Source organism: Mytilus californianus, unplaced genomic scaffold, assembly GCF_021869535.1.
Source record: "Mytilus californianus isolate M0D057914Y unplaced genomic scaffold, xbMytCali1.0.p SCAF_8, whole genome shotgun sequence".
Taxonomy (NCBI): Eukaryota; Metazoa; Mollusca; class Bivalvia; order Mytilida; family Mytilidae; genus Mytilus; species Mytilus californianus.
This window is the reverse complement of record NW_026262734.1, coordinates 15,217,123-15,237,703: the sequence shown is the minus strand read 5'-3', so window position 1 is coordinate 15,237,703 and position 20,581 is coordinate 15,217,123. Positions and strand designations below refer to the sequence as shown.

Genomic DNA, 20,581 nt, shown 5'->3' with positions numbered 1-20,581 from the left:
ACAAACCATACGACTGTCTGGTTTATAGATATCAACTTCACTAGCGATTTATTAAAATACATGAGCTATGGATACTACACTTTTAAAATCATTTGCTGTAACATTGATGTGTTGCATGTATTTGGAGTACGTAAAAAGATACTGGAATGGAAACATTACGGGGCCATTGTTTGACTTGCATGATCGAACAGGTAAGGAAACGACCATTTGATTCTAAAAGGGTGTGTTTATTAGGCCAGCATAATTATTTATGACTGGAAGACGGACATATTATTCATTTTCACTCAGACCACAACCAGAATATTAATTATCTGGTAATGCAAAAAGTGACACAAAAACTGCCCCTCTTTTAAGAATCTTTATACAAATTATCTAAGTTAGAATGATACACATTCCGCTCCAAACAAACAAGAGCATTCGAAATGAAGTCTATGATTTGTATTCTATGTAAACCACATAATTATGGGGCAGGACATTTTTTTTAATCCTGCCCTATTTTTCCAAAAACCGTAACTTTTTATGTTTTCTTTTAAATACAATTATTTTCTCGTTTTTCTGCGTAAGACTACATGAAACAGCATTTGTTTTCTGATAGTTTACTATCCACAGCGTCACTGGTAATATCTAACATGCCTTCGTTAAGGAATACGAAGTTGTTGTAGGGTGCTTTAATTTTATTATTTAGTTCAAAGCGAAACAAAAATAACACCAATTGAAAGTATATCAACTATATATTCACAACACATAGACAATGAAAAGACAATAGTATGCCTCAGAATGTAATAAAAATAAGATAAACAGAACTTTTTTAGGTGTAAAAAGTAGGATTTTTTTTTTATTATTTAATAATATAATTTTATCAATATTATTTTATGGGGGTAACACGGAACAGCCAAAACAGTATCGTGTGTATAGGGCTTTCACGGTTGACAAAATTACCGTATTTGTCCTATAAGAACTGAAATAATTTATGACAGCCGTAGATTTGTTTTTATTTAACCATGGGTTGGGCATTTATATTCGCTATTGCTCGGGATAATAAATGCCCAAACTCATGATTAAATGAAAACAAATCTAAGGCTACCATGAATCATTTCTTAAGTTATAAAACAACAAAGCAACCGTACCATTAGTGTGATAAGACTACAATTTAGCAAACATCTGACTGTGTCATCATGGACTGTGTATATTCATGTTCAATACAGAATGACTAAATCCTGGATCAATAAATCTAGGTCTTACTATGAAGTAATAACAATTTAAAGAGCTTCCTTTTACAAAAAGGAACAATGTGTAATGAAATGATATTGAACAATTTAAAAGCTAACATGCTTCAAATTATGTAGAATACGCAATTTAGCCCTAACAAGTATTTGCAAATACGAATCTTCGTTTAAGACCTATGCAAATATTTTACTAAATAATTAACATGAAATAAGTTACAATATTCAGAAAAAAAGACAGAACTTACAATCAAAGAAAATCAGTACATCAAAATATTCACAATGTTGTAATGTATCAACCATACAAAAGCAAACTGATATAAGTTACACAATTGTCCAATTTATATGGTTAATACTAGTTACAACTAGAGACTTCCATAAAACTACTCAAATTGTCTTGATATTGATATTAGCAAAAAACGGATGTCAAGTTGGTTCAATATTCAACATTCAACATTCAACATTCAAATTTGTTTTTGGATCGTTTTCAACATTCAACATTCGTTTTCAACATTCAACATTCGATTTCAACATTCGATTTAAACATTCAACATTCGATTTCAACATTCAACATTCGTTTTCAACATTCAATATTCGTTTCCAACATTCAACATTCAGTTTTTCAACACTCGATTTCAACATTCAACATTCGTTTTCAACATTCATGATTCAAAAAAATATTTCCAAAATTTTTTTTTTTTTACATTCGATTTAAACATTCGACAGTCGTTTTCAACATTCAATGTCCGTATTCAACATTAAAAAATTTTGTTTTTTCCTTTGTTTTTTTTCATTAATTGTTTTTCTTTTCAACAATCGGTTTCAATTTTCAATAGAAATGATTTTTTATATCTTGTTGCTAGTGATTCGCATACAGACAAGATGATTTAGATTGTTGCTTATTTGTACAAAACGAAGACGAATCCATGTGTAGTCTCTAACTGAAATATGTGTGATTGTTGCTGAGCAATATGTGTGCTGCTGTGCTCAATATGAACTTCATTAAAACAAATAATGGTGCCTTAGTTATCATTATAGAATGAAACCCTTACATGAGAGCAAAATCATCAAACTTTACTAAAGACATAATTCAGGGGGCACAAATAACCTATTTGTTGAACCGTTCATTGTTTGTTTGTAATATTTTGGTGAACTTAATTTAAGTCCCTATTCATTTGTAATAAATTTCTTTTCAAAAGAATAAAGTCATATGAAACGAGTTTCTTGTAATTTTAATTTTATAGAAATTATTGAACCAGTGCATGCATATATACTGAACTAAGTGGTCCCTAGTGTGGACAGTGTATTACTTGCAATAATTTTTCATACTCTTTCCAATTTTATTTCTTCATGTTTTATGCCTCAAATAGCAAGTAGGTGATTTGGTCCAGCGAAAAAAGGTTAAAAATTAATATTTCGGAAGTTGTCAAGAGAATTAAAGATCCCCTTAAAATAAAATTGTCCATATTTTGAGTTAGAGCTGAAGTTTTCTATAATCTTGATATAATTTGTCCCAAAAGTAGTACACCATACTGTACAAATATTATTTAGAAAGCGCAGGTGCGATTGTTTTAATTTTAATTTATTGTCTAAAACAAATGCACTACGAAATAACTGTTTTCTCGGGCCTAAAAGATGAAATCAGTAAATATAGAAGTTGTACTTTGCCAACTTGCCTGAATTATTTAATGGTCTCAATTTGACAAACTGCATGGAAGTAAAAGATTTAAACTTTTATTTGATAGAAATTCTGCAAAAATGTCCCATTTTGGCATTATATGGTCAAAACAAGCATTTCAAAGCCTTTTTTATGCATAAGTGGCATTCTGACTTTCTATCTGAAATGTTTCATGTGTCAATATTTGTGTTTCTAGGCTTTTACCACGAATTTTATGGTAGAACTCGCCAAGGAATATATTTTTAAGGCTGCTTACAATATCATTATTGTTTGACGTAAAGGAGAAGGTCCGGTAAGGGCTAATTTCGGCCTAAAATTCGAAGTACATCTGATGAAAGATTTTTGACATTTTTTAAACACTCAAGTGTCTACTTCATTCGATTCAAATGGTTTTTGTAAAAGATTTAGACTGACTTGGTCATTAAAAACGCTCAAATTCAAGCTTTAATATGAAAAATCTATCAAATATGCCAAGTAACGTCACTTTTCAGATGGTTTATGATTAAAATGGAATTGACCGCATTCGTGTTCACTTTCAACATTTATGTATGTTATGTAGTATCATTAAATAGAACATATATTTAAATATTAAGACTGAACACAAGTGCGGCCACTTCGATTTTAGACAAAAACCGTCTTAAAATTAGCAGAAATGTTAAAATTGTGAAGATATCAGTATTTTTGCATGAAATAATGATGCTAGTACTTGATGCATGTCCATTGTATTATCAAAAACAGCCCATATTTTTGTAACAAAAGCATTCTACTTTCCAATAAATAACTAAGAGTTTATAATTTTACAACTTTGTAAAAACGCTATATTTTGGGGCCAAAAAGGGGTCTTACCGGGCCTACTCCTTTTACATTGATGTTCTACAAAAGGAAATCACGAATTCACCAACATTCCAACTGACTCCATTTTCGGAAAATGACATCTGTAACAAACATAAACTTTTAGCTACCCTTTTACAAGCAGAACCAAATACAATGAAAGTTCCAACTATGTACTGGCTTCCGAAGCTTCATAAAACTCCTTACAAATATAGATTTATTTCGTCTTCAAGCCATTGTTTCACTACAAAACTATCTATTCTACTTACAAGTACACTTGGTACAATCAAAAACCTGGTAATAAATTGTTCAAATAAGGCCTTTGAAAATAGTGGAATTAATTACTTTTGGAGTGTCAAATATTCGTTGGAAGTACTTGATAAATTACATGCTTATATTGGTTATTTCGAATCTGTTCAAAGTTTTGATTTTTCTATCCTATATACCACTTTGCCTCATAATTTTATTAAGAAAAAATTCACACACCTGATTAAATGGGCATTTAAAAAGTCGGAATGCGAATATATATGTTCAAACTCTTTTAGGTAATTTTTTAGTAACAACAAACAAAAGAACTATGTCAATTGGAACTGCTTTGATACTATAACTGCCCTTGAATTTTTACTAGATAACATTTTTGTTCGCTATGGAGATTCCGTATATCGTCAGGTTATCTGAATGCCCATGGGGACTAACTGTGCACCACTTATTGCGGACCTGTTTCTGTATTGTTATGAGTTACTATTTATGACTAAAATCAACAAAGACCGATCGAAACAATACCTGATTCAAAAATTTAATAACACTTTTAGATATTTAGATGATATATTGGCTCTCAATAATGACGACTTCAGTATGTACACTAAAGAGATTTATCCTGCCGAACTGACTTTAAATAAAGCTAATACTAACAATGAACACTGCCCTTTCCTGGATCTTGATATCTTTATCTATCTTTAACGGGAAACTTAATACCAAAATTTATGATAAAAGAGATGATTTTTCATTTCCTATTGTTAATTATTCAGTTTTGGATGGTGACGTTCCCTTGTCGCCATCTTATGGTGTTTATATATCTCAACTTGTTCGATTCGCTCGTGTATGTAACAACGTATTTGATTTCAACGAAAGAAATCTCTGTATTACTGAAAATTTATTACACCAGGGTTTTCGATATCACAAACTAGTCAAAACATTTACTAAATTTTATCATCGGTACAAGGACATCATTCGTAAATATAAATCAACATGCTGACATCACATAAATACGTTCAGGTATTTCACATCCAATATTTTATGGTGATATTCTTTACAAAGCACAAAAATGTCGGCATTCACCTCAAAAGCTAACCAAACCTTTAAACAGACTTATTCGGAAAGGCTATAGTTACGATACTGTTGTCAAGTCATTAAGGATTGCATGTTTTGGTATCAATATTAATTCACTCATAGGGTCTTTGCATCGGAAATAAACACATTTATTCTAAAACCAGTTGTTGGCATGATACGGGTTATGTTCTTCTCATATATTTTATGATGGTATGGACCTATTCTGACATCGGACTCGGACCTCTTTTAAACCGAGTTTTACTGTGCGTATTGCTATGTGTTTCTACATTGACTAGAGGTATAGGGGGAGGGTTGAGATCTCACAAAACATGTTTAACCCAGCCGCATTTTTGCGCCTGTCCCAAGATAGGAGCCTCTGGCCTTTGTTAGTCTTGTATGTTTTTTTTTAAATTTTAGTTCATTTATATGTTCTGGAGTTTAGTTTGACGTCCATTTTCACTGAACTAGCACACAATTTTATTTAGGGGCCAACTGAGGACCACCTCCGGGTGCGGGATTTTCTCGCTGCATTGAAGACCCATTGGTGGCCTTCGGCTGTTGTCTGCTCTTTGGTCGGGTTGTTGTCTCTTTGACATTTTCCCCATTTCCATTCTCAATTTTATTTTAGTTGTATTATTCATTTGTTAATTCTGAATCTTGAGAAAAGTATTTTATCACAGACAAAATGTGCAAAATGTGTTGTATAAATGGTCCTCGTCTAACGGCCTGTTTGAAGCAAGTAAAATGGGAGGAGCTTGGTACATAAAAGTTGAAATTCAACATAAAGATTTCACTAAATTTGTATAAAAAGCACTTTACAATGTCTTTTGTACCTGTTTCATTTCACATACTATCTTTCTTTTCTGCTGTAGGATAGCAAGTTGTTGAAATATATGCCTGTGGAGAACAAACTTTGTATCAGACCATACTGTCTGCAAAAAAAGTTAAATACAAGAGTCCTTTTGTACTCAGACTTCTTGTATCATGTTACCTGAGTATAGAAATGAGCAATGGTAAAAGACAGATATATATAAGGCTTACTATTCCAGAGATCTGTGGCAAATAGTATAAATGCTTAGCAATGTAGTAAATAAATTTTAAACATAATCCATTAATTACAGTTTTTGAATTTTTTTTACCCCAAACCCCCAACCCCCTATAAAATGAAAAAAAAAAGAAAATCTGACCCTTTTAACTAGGATCGTCAATAATGCAATTACTTAACAGGCTCGAAGAAATTTAAATACTAGTATGTACTGACAAATATCTAAATGTTATAACAGAATCAATTGTCAGTGTTTATAAGTACTTGTATTCCACTCCACTTAGTTCTTATAGGAGTGCAATAAGATGTACGAAAGGCAATATGTGTCTTACTGGTTATTTCGTAATTTCTGTAATAAAATTTTTACACGACAAGTTCCTTTTTTTTTTAGTTTCTTTTAACGAAAAATGTTCAGATGTGTGTTGCTTTTCATAATTTGCGGTTTTAAAACTAAACAAAATCGGGTCCTATATAAAGACAAAATCGGGTCCTTGTGTGGTAGACAACATTTTCAAAACTGGGTCGTTACTTTTGAACACGACTCATACTTTTGATTCCAGGCATAGAAAACAAGAATGCAAATCATGACTAATCATGCAATCGTCATGTGTCTTTGTGTTTTCGTACAATGTGCACAGTTTAACGAGAAATTTAACAAATCAGAGATTAGGTTTAGTTCATCTATTAGTATGCGTGAATTTTTACTTACTTCTCCATTAATTAAAACGGTTGTAGAAATTCTTACATATCACAATAGAAATTAATAATATATGTATCTGTATTCAACAATTTCATACAAATAAGAAATTATGAACAGAAATGCTACTTTTATCTATCTGTGAGTGGTCCGTCATCGTCCTGGATAGTATATACTATCGAGTCAAAACATTTTTTAGAGGGTCAGTTTAACATGGTGGGCAATATTTTTTTAACTTGATCATTTGTTTGACAGTCACATGTAAATTGTTATAGTATTACTGGGATTAGTTGAACGGATTAGAATTTATTATACATAGAATATAGCTATATAGGTTACTGAATATTTCAAAACCGTACCTTCGTAATTTTTGCATTGAGACTGAAAGAAAAATTGTTGATAACCAACAAATTTTTCAAGGACTTGCATATTAAGTATTAAGTGGTCCGTAACTGGGTACAGTACTTACACTCGGTCTGTTGAGAGTAATATTTACGACGTTAAATTTCCATAAACTGTCAGCTGTTTACTATTTCGAGACTTTAAATATCTTTCTTTTTATCATGTTTATTTCAAATCCAAAAGCATACCAGTACTTTTAATATCTTACTAATTGCCGATCTATTGCTATCACTAGTCGTGCGTTGTCGATCGTTGTTGTCCAACGTAATCCTCTTAAAGCTTGTCAATGTTTTCTCTGAGACAAACAGGCCATTGTGAATTAAATTTGGCAACTGTAAACCTTAGGGCAGCCAATTTGATATTTGTTTTGCGTATGCTGGCTAAATAAACAAAAACATGGCGACATGTTGGCTATCATCATGTACATTCAAGCAAAATAGAAAAAAATAAAACTTATCAGCAAGTCATGATTTGCCATTCTCTCATGTTGTTTCAATTGCTAATTATTTGTTTACGGTATTGTCTTAAATTACTGTTTGTAGCCAATTTTTTAATTTTTTTTTTTTTTTTTTTTTGGTAGTCATTTTAAAAACTTTCATAGATAGATAGGAAACCTGAACAACAAAAATGGTCAACAGGTCAAAATAAGATCTATAAATAAATCAGCACATATGTATATATTCAATAGACTCCTTATAGTAGTTATTGCCCTAAAATAACGCTAGTTACCATATTTAGTAGTTTCTAACTATAATAGACAAAGAAAACATTTACAATTATGAATGAAATTGTCAATTGACTCGTTAAAACAGTTACTACACGTTTTTGACTCTTTTTTGCCATTTTTGTTTTCATGTTAGTGAAAGAAAGTATACTTAAAACAATTTTCATGGTTTTCATGGCGTAATTAAGTAATTTAAAGAAAGATAACATATGTGAGAAAGTGTGGGCCTTATTTAGGTCAGTGACCGCATGTTCACATCTCTAACTGTTTCCGCTAAATTAAAATGTGCGATGTATCATTAAATATTAAACTAATGAAACAATTAAATTTCTACTGAAATTTGTCTGTAAAAAGGATGTTTCAAAAATAAAAAAAAAAAACAAACTTACACTGTAGTAGGCCACAATTTGCCCCGAACAAAGTATAAACAAAGTGATGCTGACAAAGCAAAGATAATGCTCACTGTTACAAGAGAACACATGTACGGTGAGCGGACTTCACACCCCCCGTCTGATGTCTGTGACATCACTATCTAAACCTAATACCTAACCTAATATTGTCAAAAAGTACATGAAATGTCAACTTATTAGTAAATAAAACGTTAGTGTTTCTAATCTTCAGAAAGTAAAAATAAAGTAAAGTAACAGGACGAATAAACACAGATTGTCAATCTTTAGTGACAACACGAACTTCAACTTTCCGTACTCTACCGTCACTGCTCGAAGAAACATTGTTTAGGATGCTCACAGGACAGTAGTTTCGAGCGGCAGAATTGTCCTTTAGCAAGACCACATCTCCAACTGACACATTACGTCGACCATATTTCCATTTTCGGTAGTTTTGTAATGTTTGTAAATACTGCGATCTCCATCTTTTCCAAAAGGTGTCGGACTAATGTTGAACACGCTTCCATTGCATACGATACATGTTCTTTTCGTCGATGGTTAAGATGACTACGAAAGCGTCAGGTTTTTGTGTAAGAATCATAGACAGACCTAAAGGCAATGAATCGTCAGGATCTGTAGACAAAGGTACTAGAGGTCTACTGTTCACAATGGCAGATGATTCTGCTAAAAACATAGTAAGAACTTTGTGTGTCAAAGAACCACACGGAATACCCATAATCAGTGAGTCAAGAACATGTCTAGTTACTCCTATAAGACGCTCCTATACACCTCCCATATGAGAAGCGTGCGGAGGGTTGAATAACCACACTGTACCTTTGTTGTACAGAAATTCTTTGACCGGTCCATCTTCAACATTAATTGTATCTATTTGTAAGTCGTCTGTCGCTCCAATAAAGTTGTTCCCTCGATCAGAACGGATTTGTTTCACATTTCCACGAATTTCAGCGAATTGTTTAAATACATTATTGAAAAAAGAAGACAATTCCTCAACAACCTCAACGTGAACGCCTCTGGTAGCCACACAGGTAAACAATATTGCCCGGCGTTTTGAGTTTGCAGAGCCACCCCTTGTTTTCTGGGTAACAACTTTCCAAGGTTCAAATGTGTCTAATTCTACATATGTGAATAGGGTTCAGCTTTCAAACGGTCTGGAAGCAAGTAGGCCATTTTTTGTGTCTCCGTTTTTCCTCGCAGTTTTCTGCATTTTACACATTTGTATAGAACGGACGAGACCATCCGTTTCTCTCCTGTGATCCAATATTCTGCGTTCCTGATCGTTCCAGAGGTAAAATGTCTACCCTGATGCTGAGTATTTGCGTGAAAGTGGAGAATAAGAAGAACAGCGATAAAGTGTTTTCCAGGAATCACAATTGGATTCGATTCGTTTTGGTGCAGTTTACCTTTGGTAAGCCTTCCTCCTACGCGCAGCAAGTTATCTTCATCAGTTCGGTCGGATAATACTTTTGTTGAACAGTTCGTATCATCAACTTTTCAGCTTCTCGATAAGCATCGACAGTTTTCGACTTCGTATATTAATGCCAACCTACAGTCAGTTTTACGTGAGAACGACTTTGCTACATGTTGAAGCAGTGCACCACTATTGAATAGTCTTTTCCAAATAGAAAATTTCGTAAATCGATGAGATCCTAGTGCCGATAAAGTCGTATGTGTGGTTTTCTTGCACACGATTTCTGTTCTAACTTCCTTTTCATCAGGGTTCATCATGTTGTATGTTTGAATATTCTTATGTTGTTGCTCTTACAAATATACCGGTCCATTCAAGCATATGCTCTCTTTAAATAGGTGAGCAGGTAAAACACGAGTCGCTTGATCAGCTGGATTTTTATCCGTCGGAATATACAACCATTGTTCTGGCCTTGTCATCTTCCTAATATATGATACGCGATTTGTCACGAAAGTACAAAAACGCCTAGTGGTGGTGAATATGTATCTTAGAACAACACGACTGTCAGAATACGTCTTAAAATGTTCGATTGATAATTTCAAGCGATCGGAAATAGCACATGCGACTTCTACTGCCAACACAGCAGCACACATTTCTAAGCATGGAATTGAATGTCTATGTGATGGGTCAATTTTAGCTTTGCTAATTATGAATCCTAAGTGACTTTCGTCTTCGTGTGAAGTTGTCATGACATATGCTACAGCTGCAATAGAAAGTTCTGATGCATCGCAAAACACATGTATGGACTTATCTTTACAATCATTAAAAGGTCCCGGAGAATATGTTCTTGCCAAGTTAAGTTCCTAATGTGAACTAACGAGTTTCACCAGCGTTCCCATTTCTCTAGTTGCTCTGTCGGTAATGGTTCATCCCAGTCTACTGTAGTATGAAAAAACTGACGCAAAATATTCTTTCCTTTAATTACGGTGCTAAGAATCCAAGTGGGTCAAAGATGTTATTTATAGTCGAAAGAAAACCTCTTCTAGTGCAAGATTTTTTCCCTTGTAGTAATTTCAAGGAAAAACGCATCCGACTGTAGGTTCCAATTAAGACCTAGACTACGCTGATTTGAAAGCAAATCTTTCCCAAACTCAAGATCTTTCATATCTTTGGCTAAATCTTCCTGCGGAAAAGCTGAGAACAATTCCTCGCTATTAGAGGCGATCTTGTGTAAGCGCAAATTGGCCGCAGTCCTCAGAGCTTGTTGAGTTCGCTTAGTTAGATCTATTGCGTGTTGAGGAAAAGATAAGGAAATTAATCCATCGTCCACGTATAAATTGTGTTCTACAAAATTAGCTACATCTGCACCAAAGATGAGCTGTGCAACAGCTGCTGTATTACGGAGTCCATAAGTAGCCACTGCCGGTGACGGTCGATTTCCGAACACGTGTACGGTCATTCTGTACTCTATCATAGACTTTGATTGGTCATTCTGTTCATACCAGAAAAATCGCAAAAAGTTTCGATAGTTTTCTTGTACTTTGAAACAATAAAATATTTGTTGGATATCGGCCATATTTGCGATAGGCTCAGTACTAAACCTCATTAGGACTCCCTGAAGACTGTTGGTAAGGTTGGAACCAGTCAACTAAATGTCGTTAAGAGATAGTCCACCATATCTAGCTGAAGAATCGAAAACAGCTCTCAGTTGGTTGGATATTTTGGGATGATAGATTCCGAATATCGGTAAGTACCAACATTCTTCGTTTTCATTCAAGGGAGGTGCAACCTCTGTATGCCCATTTTTTAGACTACCATTCATGAACTCCAGAAAGTTGTTTTTCTTGACAGAATCTCTTTGAAAGCTGTTATGAAGTGTTCTAGCTCTATGAAGTGCAAGTGTTTTAAGGTTCGGAAGTCATTGTTTAGGTTGTCGAAAATGCAAAGGTGCAATCCACTTTCCATTATCGGCCTTTTGAAACCACTTCTTCATGACTTTTAAGAATTCATTGTCATCTACAGACAAACCAGGCTTTTCATCATCCTTCGTCCTCATGAAAACATTTTTTCCGACTTCATCTTCATTCATAACAATGGGAAAATTATCTGTGTCTTCGTGGATTTTAAATTCGTTGCTACACGGTGGTAGAATAGACAAGCGACCTGATCCCAATAATTGTGTTTTGTAGGTGTTGATAACCGATGGTGTATGAGTCTTTCTTAAGCAAGTTTCACCAATAATAGTCCAACCAAAACGCAGTTTCTGTCCATATGGTTGATTTCCTTGTCCAGTTCGTTGATCTAAGATGTGGTGAGCTTAAATGACATCTCGAACAAGCAATAGCAGTATTTCTTCTTCTTTATCAAGTGGTGGAATAAGTTGTGCTATGTCCTTTAAATGAGTGTAGTGTTTGGCTTTATCTGGTGTAGCAATCTCATCGCGAATGTCAGGGATTTGGCTGCATTCAATTAAAGGATGTAAATCTAATAAGCAACTCTGATCGTGTGCGTGTGCCCCTAAACCTTCTGCCTTTCTACCGGATGTACTGAATGTACCATTGCATGATGAAAGTTTGTACGAGATTAAGTCGCTTCCACAGTTGAACAAGTCGAAAAAAATCGGGCTGGCGAGAGACCGGTTAGACTGATCATCAATAACAGCATACATTGTCCTTTGCGGAATACTCGAATAAGCACTGTCTTTGCGCAAGATTTTCCTTCAAATTTTACACCGAAATTGGCATGCAATTGGCATTCACAACGTCGGTATTATCAGGATTCTCCCCGCCATTGTGTCTCCAAGATGGAATATGAAGAACGGTAGGACGTGAATCACTGTTACATTCTTCACACTTAACGCTATGAGTACATGAACTTTGTCTATGAGATTTTGAGTCACAACATTTGTAACAAATTCCTACCTCTTTCAAGAACTTTTTTCTTTCTACTAGAGTTTTTAGCCTGAATGCTTTACATCTGTTGAATAAAAGCAATGTGTTATATAATGGACATCGTTTATCGGCTGACGTGTCCATGTTTGACGGACCCACTTTGGTTGTTCTAGTTGAAACATTAACAGTTCTTTGATTATTCCGCTGATGCCTTTGTTTAGGAGATATGTCCATTAAATATGCAAATGAAGGATTCTTACGTATTCGACTCTGTTCCCGGATATATTTTGCAAAAACATGAAACGGAGGAAAAGGAACCTTGTGATCTTCCACATAGTTCACCGGAACGCCTGTCCATTTTCCCTGCAGTAAATATGGGAGCTTTTAATAACGGGAATAACTCCGGTAGAGCTATCAAAATACGCCAGTAGACAGGAAAAAATATCGACCATCCTCTTTAGCAGCCTCAATTTCGTCGAGAATATCGGACAAGTCACATAATCGGTGTGTATCTTTATTTTTTTGTGATAGGAAATGCTTCCAGTTTGGCCTTTAACGCTGCTTCGACCATTTCAGGACAACCGTATATTTCGTCCATACGAGTCCATGTCCTATGTAATGCCTTTTCTGGATTGTTTGATATGTTGTTGGGAAGAAGGGCTTGACCACTTGTCAAGAAGATCCATTTTTCATTTGGTGTTGCCTGAAGTTCACGCATTATGGATTTAAAGCTGTTTTTCCAAATGGAATAGAATTCCGGTTTGTCATTAAAATTGTTAAGCCGTGATAATAATAGCCCCTTTTTTAGGAGAAAACGAGTAATTTCCTTCATTGGCGGAGATGTCATTTGATTAGGTGTGCTACATGAACTGTCTTGTTGGTTAGTATTAGATGCGTCATTTTGTTGTTTCGCTGTGTCCGTGACAGGAAGCTCATTTTTTGTTTCAGCGGATTTTTGTAACTTTTTACTAAAACGAGAACTTTGCACAGTAACTATGCTGGGTTTTGGAATCTTACTAATGTTCATAGTTTCATGTTTCTCTTCAAAAAATGATAAGATTTTGGTGTAGTTTGAGGCGAATTATCAGTTGTTTTTGTCGGCTGATTCAGTCTCTATATAAGCTTTTATACCTCTCTTGAAATTTCTTATTCTATACTTTTTAGTGAGCTTGGAGCTGAACTACCTTCCTCTTCTTGTAAAACTTAAACCTCTGCTTCCAAGGATTCTGCTCCTTTCTAACGGTTAAGCAGACTCATTTCTGTGTCTATGTAGGAAGTTTCTTTCTCGGTGATTGCTTGTCGTAACTTGAGTTCTGCCTGTTTCTTTTTAGACTAGTTTCCATCTCCAAATTTAATTGAGGCTTTTAAAGGCTTCGGCTTTTGCACGTTTTCGTGTTGTATATGACGAAGCATTTGATCGAGTTGATGAACGTACTGATGATTTCATTGAAAGATTTTCTTCTAATTGTATTCTAAGTGTAAGTTTGCTGATAGCAGAGTCTTTGGTAATTCTGTAACCTCGTAATGTAACACTAAATCGTTCTGGTTCTTCTTCACTTTCTTTTGATCGCTGACGATTAAGAAACTCAAGGTACGCTGAACCTTCTGATTTTGATACTTGGACTTGTTTTAAAATTTCCTTTTTTTATGGTTTGAAGAGCTTTCATCTCATTTGGGGTTTCGTCCATTTGTTCCAGACATGTGTCAAGATCTGTCCAAATCTTTTGTATGTGAGATACATAAGTTTTAACTGATTGCAGGAACATTTCGAGTCACTTTTCCGTATGAACGAAATTCGACGAGAGGCTTCATCTGCGTCAATATTATCCTCCGCAGGAGAGTCCATTTCAGCCATCTTTTCTAAGAGGGCGTCGACAATAGGCCAGTTGTAGTCTTTTTATTGTTCTGCCCCATAAAGACAACAGTTAAACCATTCAATATTTATTGACCAAGTGGTAAAAAGCTGTAAGACACAAAACAATGACTTTAGAATGTAAAAATAACTGCATGTTCACATCTCTGACTGTTTCAGCTAAATTAAAATTTGCGATGTATCATTAAACATTAAACTAATGAAACAATTAAATTTCTACTGAAATTTGTTTATAAAAATGAGGTTTCAAAAATAAAATAAACAAACTTACACTGTAGTAGGCCACAATTTGCCCCGAACAAAGTGTAAACAAAGTGATGCTGACAAAGCAAAGATAACTCTCACTTTTACAAGAGAACACATGTACGGTGAGCGGACTTCACAGATATCTCGACCCCCGTCGTTTAGTTTAGATTTTCTTCAATTTCTTTTAATTTCCACTTATTTTCATTTACCTGATGTGTTCATACTTTTATTCTTACGATCTTACAATAACAGTGGTTTCTTCATAAGAATAGACGGGATACACGTATAAACTACCGTAATTGTTAATCGTATAAAGAGGAGGATGAACAAATTATGTTTAAGACCTTTTGATTTACAAAAAGTAAATTGAAACACCAAAATAAAGAAAAAAGGAGGGTTCAATGCTCCCATTGCTTATATGTAAAGCAGTTTACTTCTTTTTTAGTTATTTACGGAGTCGACATATTCTGTTTCGTAAAGGCAAGGTAATAATGACCATGCAAAAATGCTTCTACTAAAATTTTAACTTGTGAGTAAGACTCTTTTTATTTCATTAACCACGTTAAAATAATTTCCGAATTATTATCTGAGTCAAAATTTCATTTTGTTAGCGTGCTATGAAGTTACGAAAGATAATAGACAATACTTTATTATTAAACCTCAGACACATAGGTGTACAAGAGGACATCTTTTAAAGAAACTCTCAGTAATTTATGACACCTTGAAGGGTTATTTATGCCTTACGCAATTACTGTTCAATGTTCATCGTATTAATTACCCGGACCATACACAGATGTTCGGACCATATAAGTATATGCACATATGGTCATGACCATACAGGTATGGTCCAAATACTCATATGATCCGGAATATTTACACAATGGGCGTTGTCAAGACATTGTCTATTCGTTACATTCGAATGCGAGTAAAACATGGACAATGTAATACTTTTTTGCATGGTTATTGAGGGTTGTATCTAGGGAAGGTTTCTTTTTGTAGAGTAGCGAGTTGCGAGTTAAGAAAGTCGAGTTGCAAGTTGAAAAAGTTGAGTTGCGAGTTACAAAAGTCGAGAAGCGAGTAACAAAATTCGAGTTGCAAGTAATAAAAGGTAGCGTTGCGAGTTACAAAGTCGAGTTTCAAGTTAGGAAAAGGCGAGTTGCGAGTTACAAAAGTCGTGATACGAGTCACAAAAGTAGTGTTGCAAGTAATGTCTAAAATATATGAAACATGAATAATTTATATAACAACTAAATAAGCGGACGGCAATTTGATTCTGAATAGAAGTCTTCCAGTTTTCTTTTGATGATCAAAATTGATCAATTCATTGTAGGTTTATATAACGAAGCTCCCTGACAAAAAAAAAGAAAACGTTTCCCCCTGGTCAGGCGGGATGACATTTGCATGCTGATAACGAATGTTGAATGTTGAAATCGACTGTTGAATATTGAAATCTAATGTTGAGTGTTAAAAACGAATGTTGAATGTTGAAATCGAATGTTGAATATTGAAAACGCATGTTGAATGTTTATATCGAATGCTGATAAACGAATGTTGAATGTTGAAAACGAATGTTAAATGTTGAAAACGAATGTTGAATGTTGAAATCGAATGTTGAAAAAAAAAAAAAGAAAAGAAAATGAAAAAAAGATTTTTTTTTTTAAATTCTTTTGTGAATGTTGAATGTTGAAATCGAATGTTGAATGTTGAAATCAAATGTTGAATGTTGAAATCGAATGTTGAAAAACTAATGTTGAATGCTGAAAACGAATGTTGAATGTTGAAAACGAATGTTGAATGTTGAAAACGAATGATGAATGTTGAAATCGAATGTTAAAAAACGCGAATGTTGAAAACGAATGTTGAATGTTGAAAACGAATGTTGAATGTTGAAATCGAATGTTGAATGTTGAAAACGAATGTTGAATGTTGATATGTTGAATTTTGAAATGGAATGTTGAAGAAATATAAAATGAAAAAAATAAAAAATATTTTTGAAAAAAAATAATTTGAATGTTAAATGTTGAAATCGAAAGTTGAATGTTGAAATCGAATGTTGCAAAACGAATGTTGAATGTTGAAAACTAATATTGAATGTTGAATGTTGAAATTGATTGTTGAAAAAAAAAGAAGAAAAATGAAAAAAAATATTTTTTAAATTTTTTTTCTTGAATGTTGAATGTTGAAATCGAATGTTGAATGTTGAAATCGAATGTTGAAAAACGGATGTTGAATGTTGAAAACAATTAAAAAAACGATTAAAAATTTGAAAAAAAAAAAAAAAAAAATTAATGTTGAATGTTGAATGTAGAATATTGAACCAACCTGACATCCGTCAAAACAGGTGATATCTATATAAAACAAGCTAGGATGAAAAGAGTTTACTAAGCCATTTATAGACTTGAGTTATATTTGATTTCAAAAGATTCTTTCTTTCTTTTTGTCTTGCTTTGAAATTTTTCTTTTAGTTTTTTTAAGGAAGTTATTCATGTTCAAAACTTCAACTTATTGTGATTTTTTTGTCTGTTAAACAATTAACTTTTTAATCAATCATACGATTTAATCTTTTTAAGCTTTTAAATGTGCTTCGTGCGGTTTATATTACATTTATAGATCCTTTTTTTATTTTGAACTGTAAAAAGGCCTAAAACTTCTTTTCCTGAAATATTTTGCTGTTTTCAGCCCCTCTTTATCTTTAATAAATAATGCAAAAAACTGCAAAAAATTAGTGTTTTAAAATTTTCTTTCAAGAACAATGACTCCTACAATTGGTCAATTGATACGTTCGACATTGTTTATTTATTTGTAGATCTTCTTATGCTGAACTTTTTTGGCAGTTGTTTTACAATTATTCCGCTGATTGACAGCGTTTGACTTTGTCAGTTTTTATTAACTTGTCTTTTTGAATTTACCTTAGAGTTCGTTTTTTTTGTTTGCTGTGTATAGTTTCTCTTTATGTTTCTAACGTCTCCAAAAAGATAATTGATAATTTTCTTTCAAGTGTAAAAACTTTAATAAGGTGCTCATTACCATGTTGACTCATTTGTAGATGATATAAAATTTTGCTGAATATTTTTGCTGTTTAAACATGTTAAATGTTTTTCTCTATATATCACAGTTAATGCAAAATATTTAAAAAAAATGGTAAAAATAGTGTTTCAGAGACAATAATCATATCAGGGACCTATTGACGATATCAACTATGTGTTCTTATATATAGACCTTATTTTATGTTATCTAGTTACTAGTATCAATATAGTGAGAGGAAACAAAACTGCATTATTTTCTCAAAGAAATAACTTTACAGGGACAATAACTCCACAATAGAATGTCCGATTATTTTTGAATTTTCATCATAGAAAGACCTTGACCTGTTCACCATCTTGACTTTGTCAAATTTTAGATATAAACAAAAAAACTCCAGTTTAACCGCTATTTTATGCAGCAGGAGCCATGTTTTGTTTTTATTAATCAAATCCACGAATACAAAAAAAAAAAAGAGTTGAAAGATACCAATAGGACATTAAAACTCATAAATCGAAAATAAATTGACAATGTGTTGACAAAAAAAGAAAAAGATCAAAAGACAAAAAACAACATACAAAAACCAACAAAACAAAGTAAAGACTGAGCAACACGAACCCCACCAAAACCGGGGGTTATCTCAGGTTTTCAGAAAAGGTAAGCATATTCTGATCAAGTGGCACCCGTTGTATTGGTCATGTAAGTACTAACCCGGTGATAAGTCTTATTCGGTAGGTCATATTCGGAGATAAAAAGGGCAATCAAGAAATCAAGCATCTTGATAACGCCGTTTCCGAGAATTTATTGTTTGAATCAGAGAGATTTTTTACAAAGTACGATTGATCCATCCCCAAGATAAGATACTTTTATTTACGTTACTTTGACCATTCTCTTTTATGAAAAAAGCAGGACCAATTTTCTAAATGTGTTTTTGAGTTTGGAATGGAGAATACTTGTGTAAAGTGTAGAAAAGTCAAATGTTTTAATACTATTGCAAGATGAAAGAATCTTAGATAGTGTGTACAGATCTATGAAATTGTTAAGTTTCCACATCTGATTCACGCCACCTCTAGAATATGTAGTTCTTCAATAACTTAATTCCTGGATTTCATTGCTGCGAAATTGATTTAGAATGAAGTTCCGTGGAGCACTTGAGAGACACAGTTTGTAAGGACACTTATGTAATCTAGGTATCCTATACAGTGAAAGAAGACCCAGTTCTGCATCTTTGGTTGAAATACCAAAGGAACATACAACAGACATATGATTATCCAGGACAAAGACGGCCAGTCAAATTATATATGAATGGAGAACTAGCACAGAAGGATTAGACTTGACCTCATCAATATTGAGATCCTGTAACACATGTTTGTAATTGAAAAGAATAAGGTACAGACTGATTTTTAAAATAGGGAGGTAGTGACAGTTTGGTTTTATTTAACAAATGTCGCTTCTCGTTTTCGGTATTCACAAAACGGAACAATAAACACTGTATGGAACGTGGTCATTATCATTGTGGACCATAGACAGAATTTTTGAAAGGCCTAGTTGTAAATTTCAGCAGTTAAGCATTTCATGCTCAACAAGTTCCTTACATATTTAAAATAAATATACTGGATAGGTTCATCCTTTTAAGCGCAAACTAGAACTTTACTAGAATTTGAATATCAAAAGGTCTATATATACATGTTATTAACAGTCCGAATATAGCAAAGAGCTCTCGACCAATGAAATTATAGGATTTGATGTTCCTTAATTGTGAAGATTAATGAAAATCATGTTCTTAGAAAGGGATTATCGTACTGTTTAGGCCTATTTAAAGTTCAAAACATAGAATGTCTATGAATGAGTTACAACTGCCCCGAAGCACACTTATCAGATTGGACATATTATTGATTGAGTGCTGCATATTGAAAAAAAAATCAAAATAAGTTTCAAGCTTACTGGTGCTGTGCTGTAAAATTGGTACTGTTTTTTTGTAATGTGAATATTTGTAATTTCAAAATTACAAATAATTAGACAAATAAAAATAAAACCTTTTAAATTCATTTCCAATATGTGGATACGATTAAACTAGAAAACTAAATAAACTTTTGACTTTCATATAAAACGTATTTTATTTTAACCTTTAGATTATAGTAAATAAACAAAAAGATATCACCTCACTTAAATGTTACATGATTTACATTCATACTCACACACAATAAGGACATTTATACAACTTCTACCAATTCGTTGTACTGTTGTATCATCTAATGTCTAAAACAAAATTTATTAAAATTCCCAAATTATAAGGAAGTCCTTATATCACTAAGAATACTCTAAGATGTAATATCTAGGTATCCAGGGAGAATATATAATAGAAGTAAATTGATTTAAAACATTAAAATATTAATGATTTCATGTATACCGGAGTAATTCATTTCAATCCGTTAATGATTTTTCATATTAGTTAATTTATCCAGCGTGTTTGTTGTCATATGTTATGATTTGATATTCTTGATAATTTGAAAGTTTACGGAATATATATATAAACAAATTAACATATATTAAAAGGTAAGTAAATTATAATCTTATTCATTTTTGTAGCATAAGCTTAAGCTTGCACTACAATTGTATTGCTGCTTTTTAGATTTTGAGTTATTAGAACTTGTTGTAAAGTTCTGTTTAAGTATTCAAAGTCCAAGGTAGACATGATTATACATACACAAAAGTATGCAACACAAAGTTACAAGAAAATAAAAAATCTTTATATGAATATAATATATTCTTTTTCAAACATGGTCTGGTGAGGGAAATTCGTACATAT

At 33.1% G+C, this 20,581-nt stretch overlaps 1 protein-coding gene across 1 annotated transcript in view; it reads left to right on the top strand.

Moving 5' to 3' along the window:
- The first annotated feature begins 95 nt into the window (after positions 1-95).
- Positions 96-20,581, top strand: part of LOC127711185 (uncharacterized) — a 51,936-nt gene continuing 31,450 nt past the window's right edge. Inside the window, exon 1 of the mRNA XM_052217154.1 lies at positions 96-191. Within this exon, the coding sequence (XP_052073114.1) occupies positions 107-191 (85 nt within the window). The 5' untranslated portion in view covers positions 96-106. The remainder of the gene's footprint in view (positions 192-20,581) is intronic.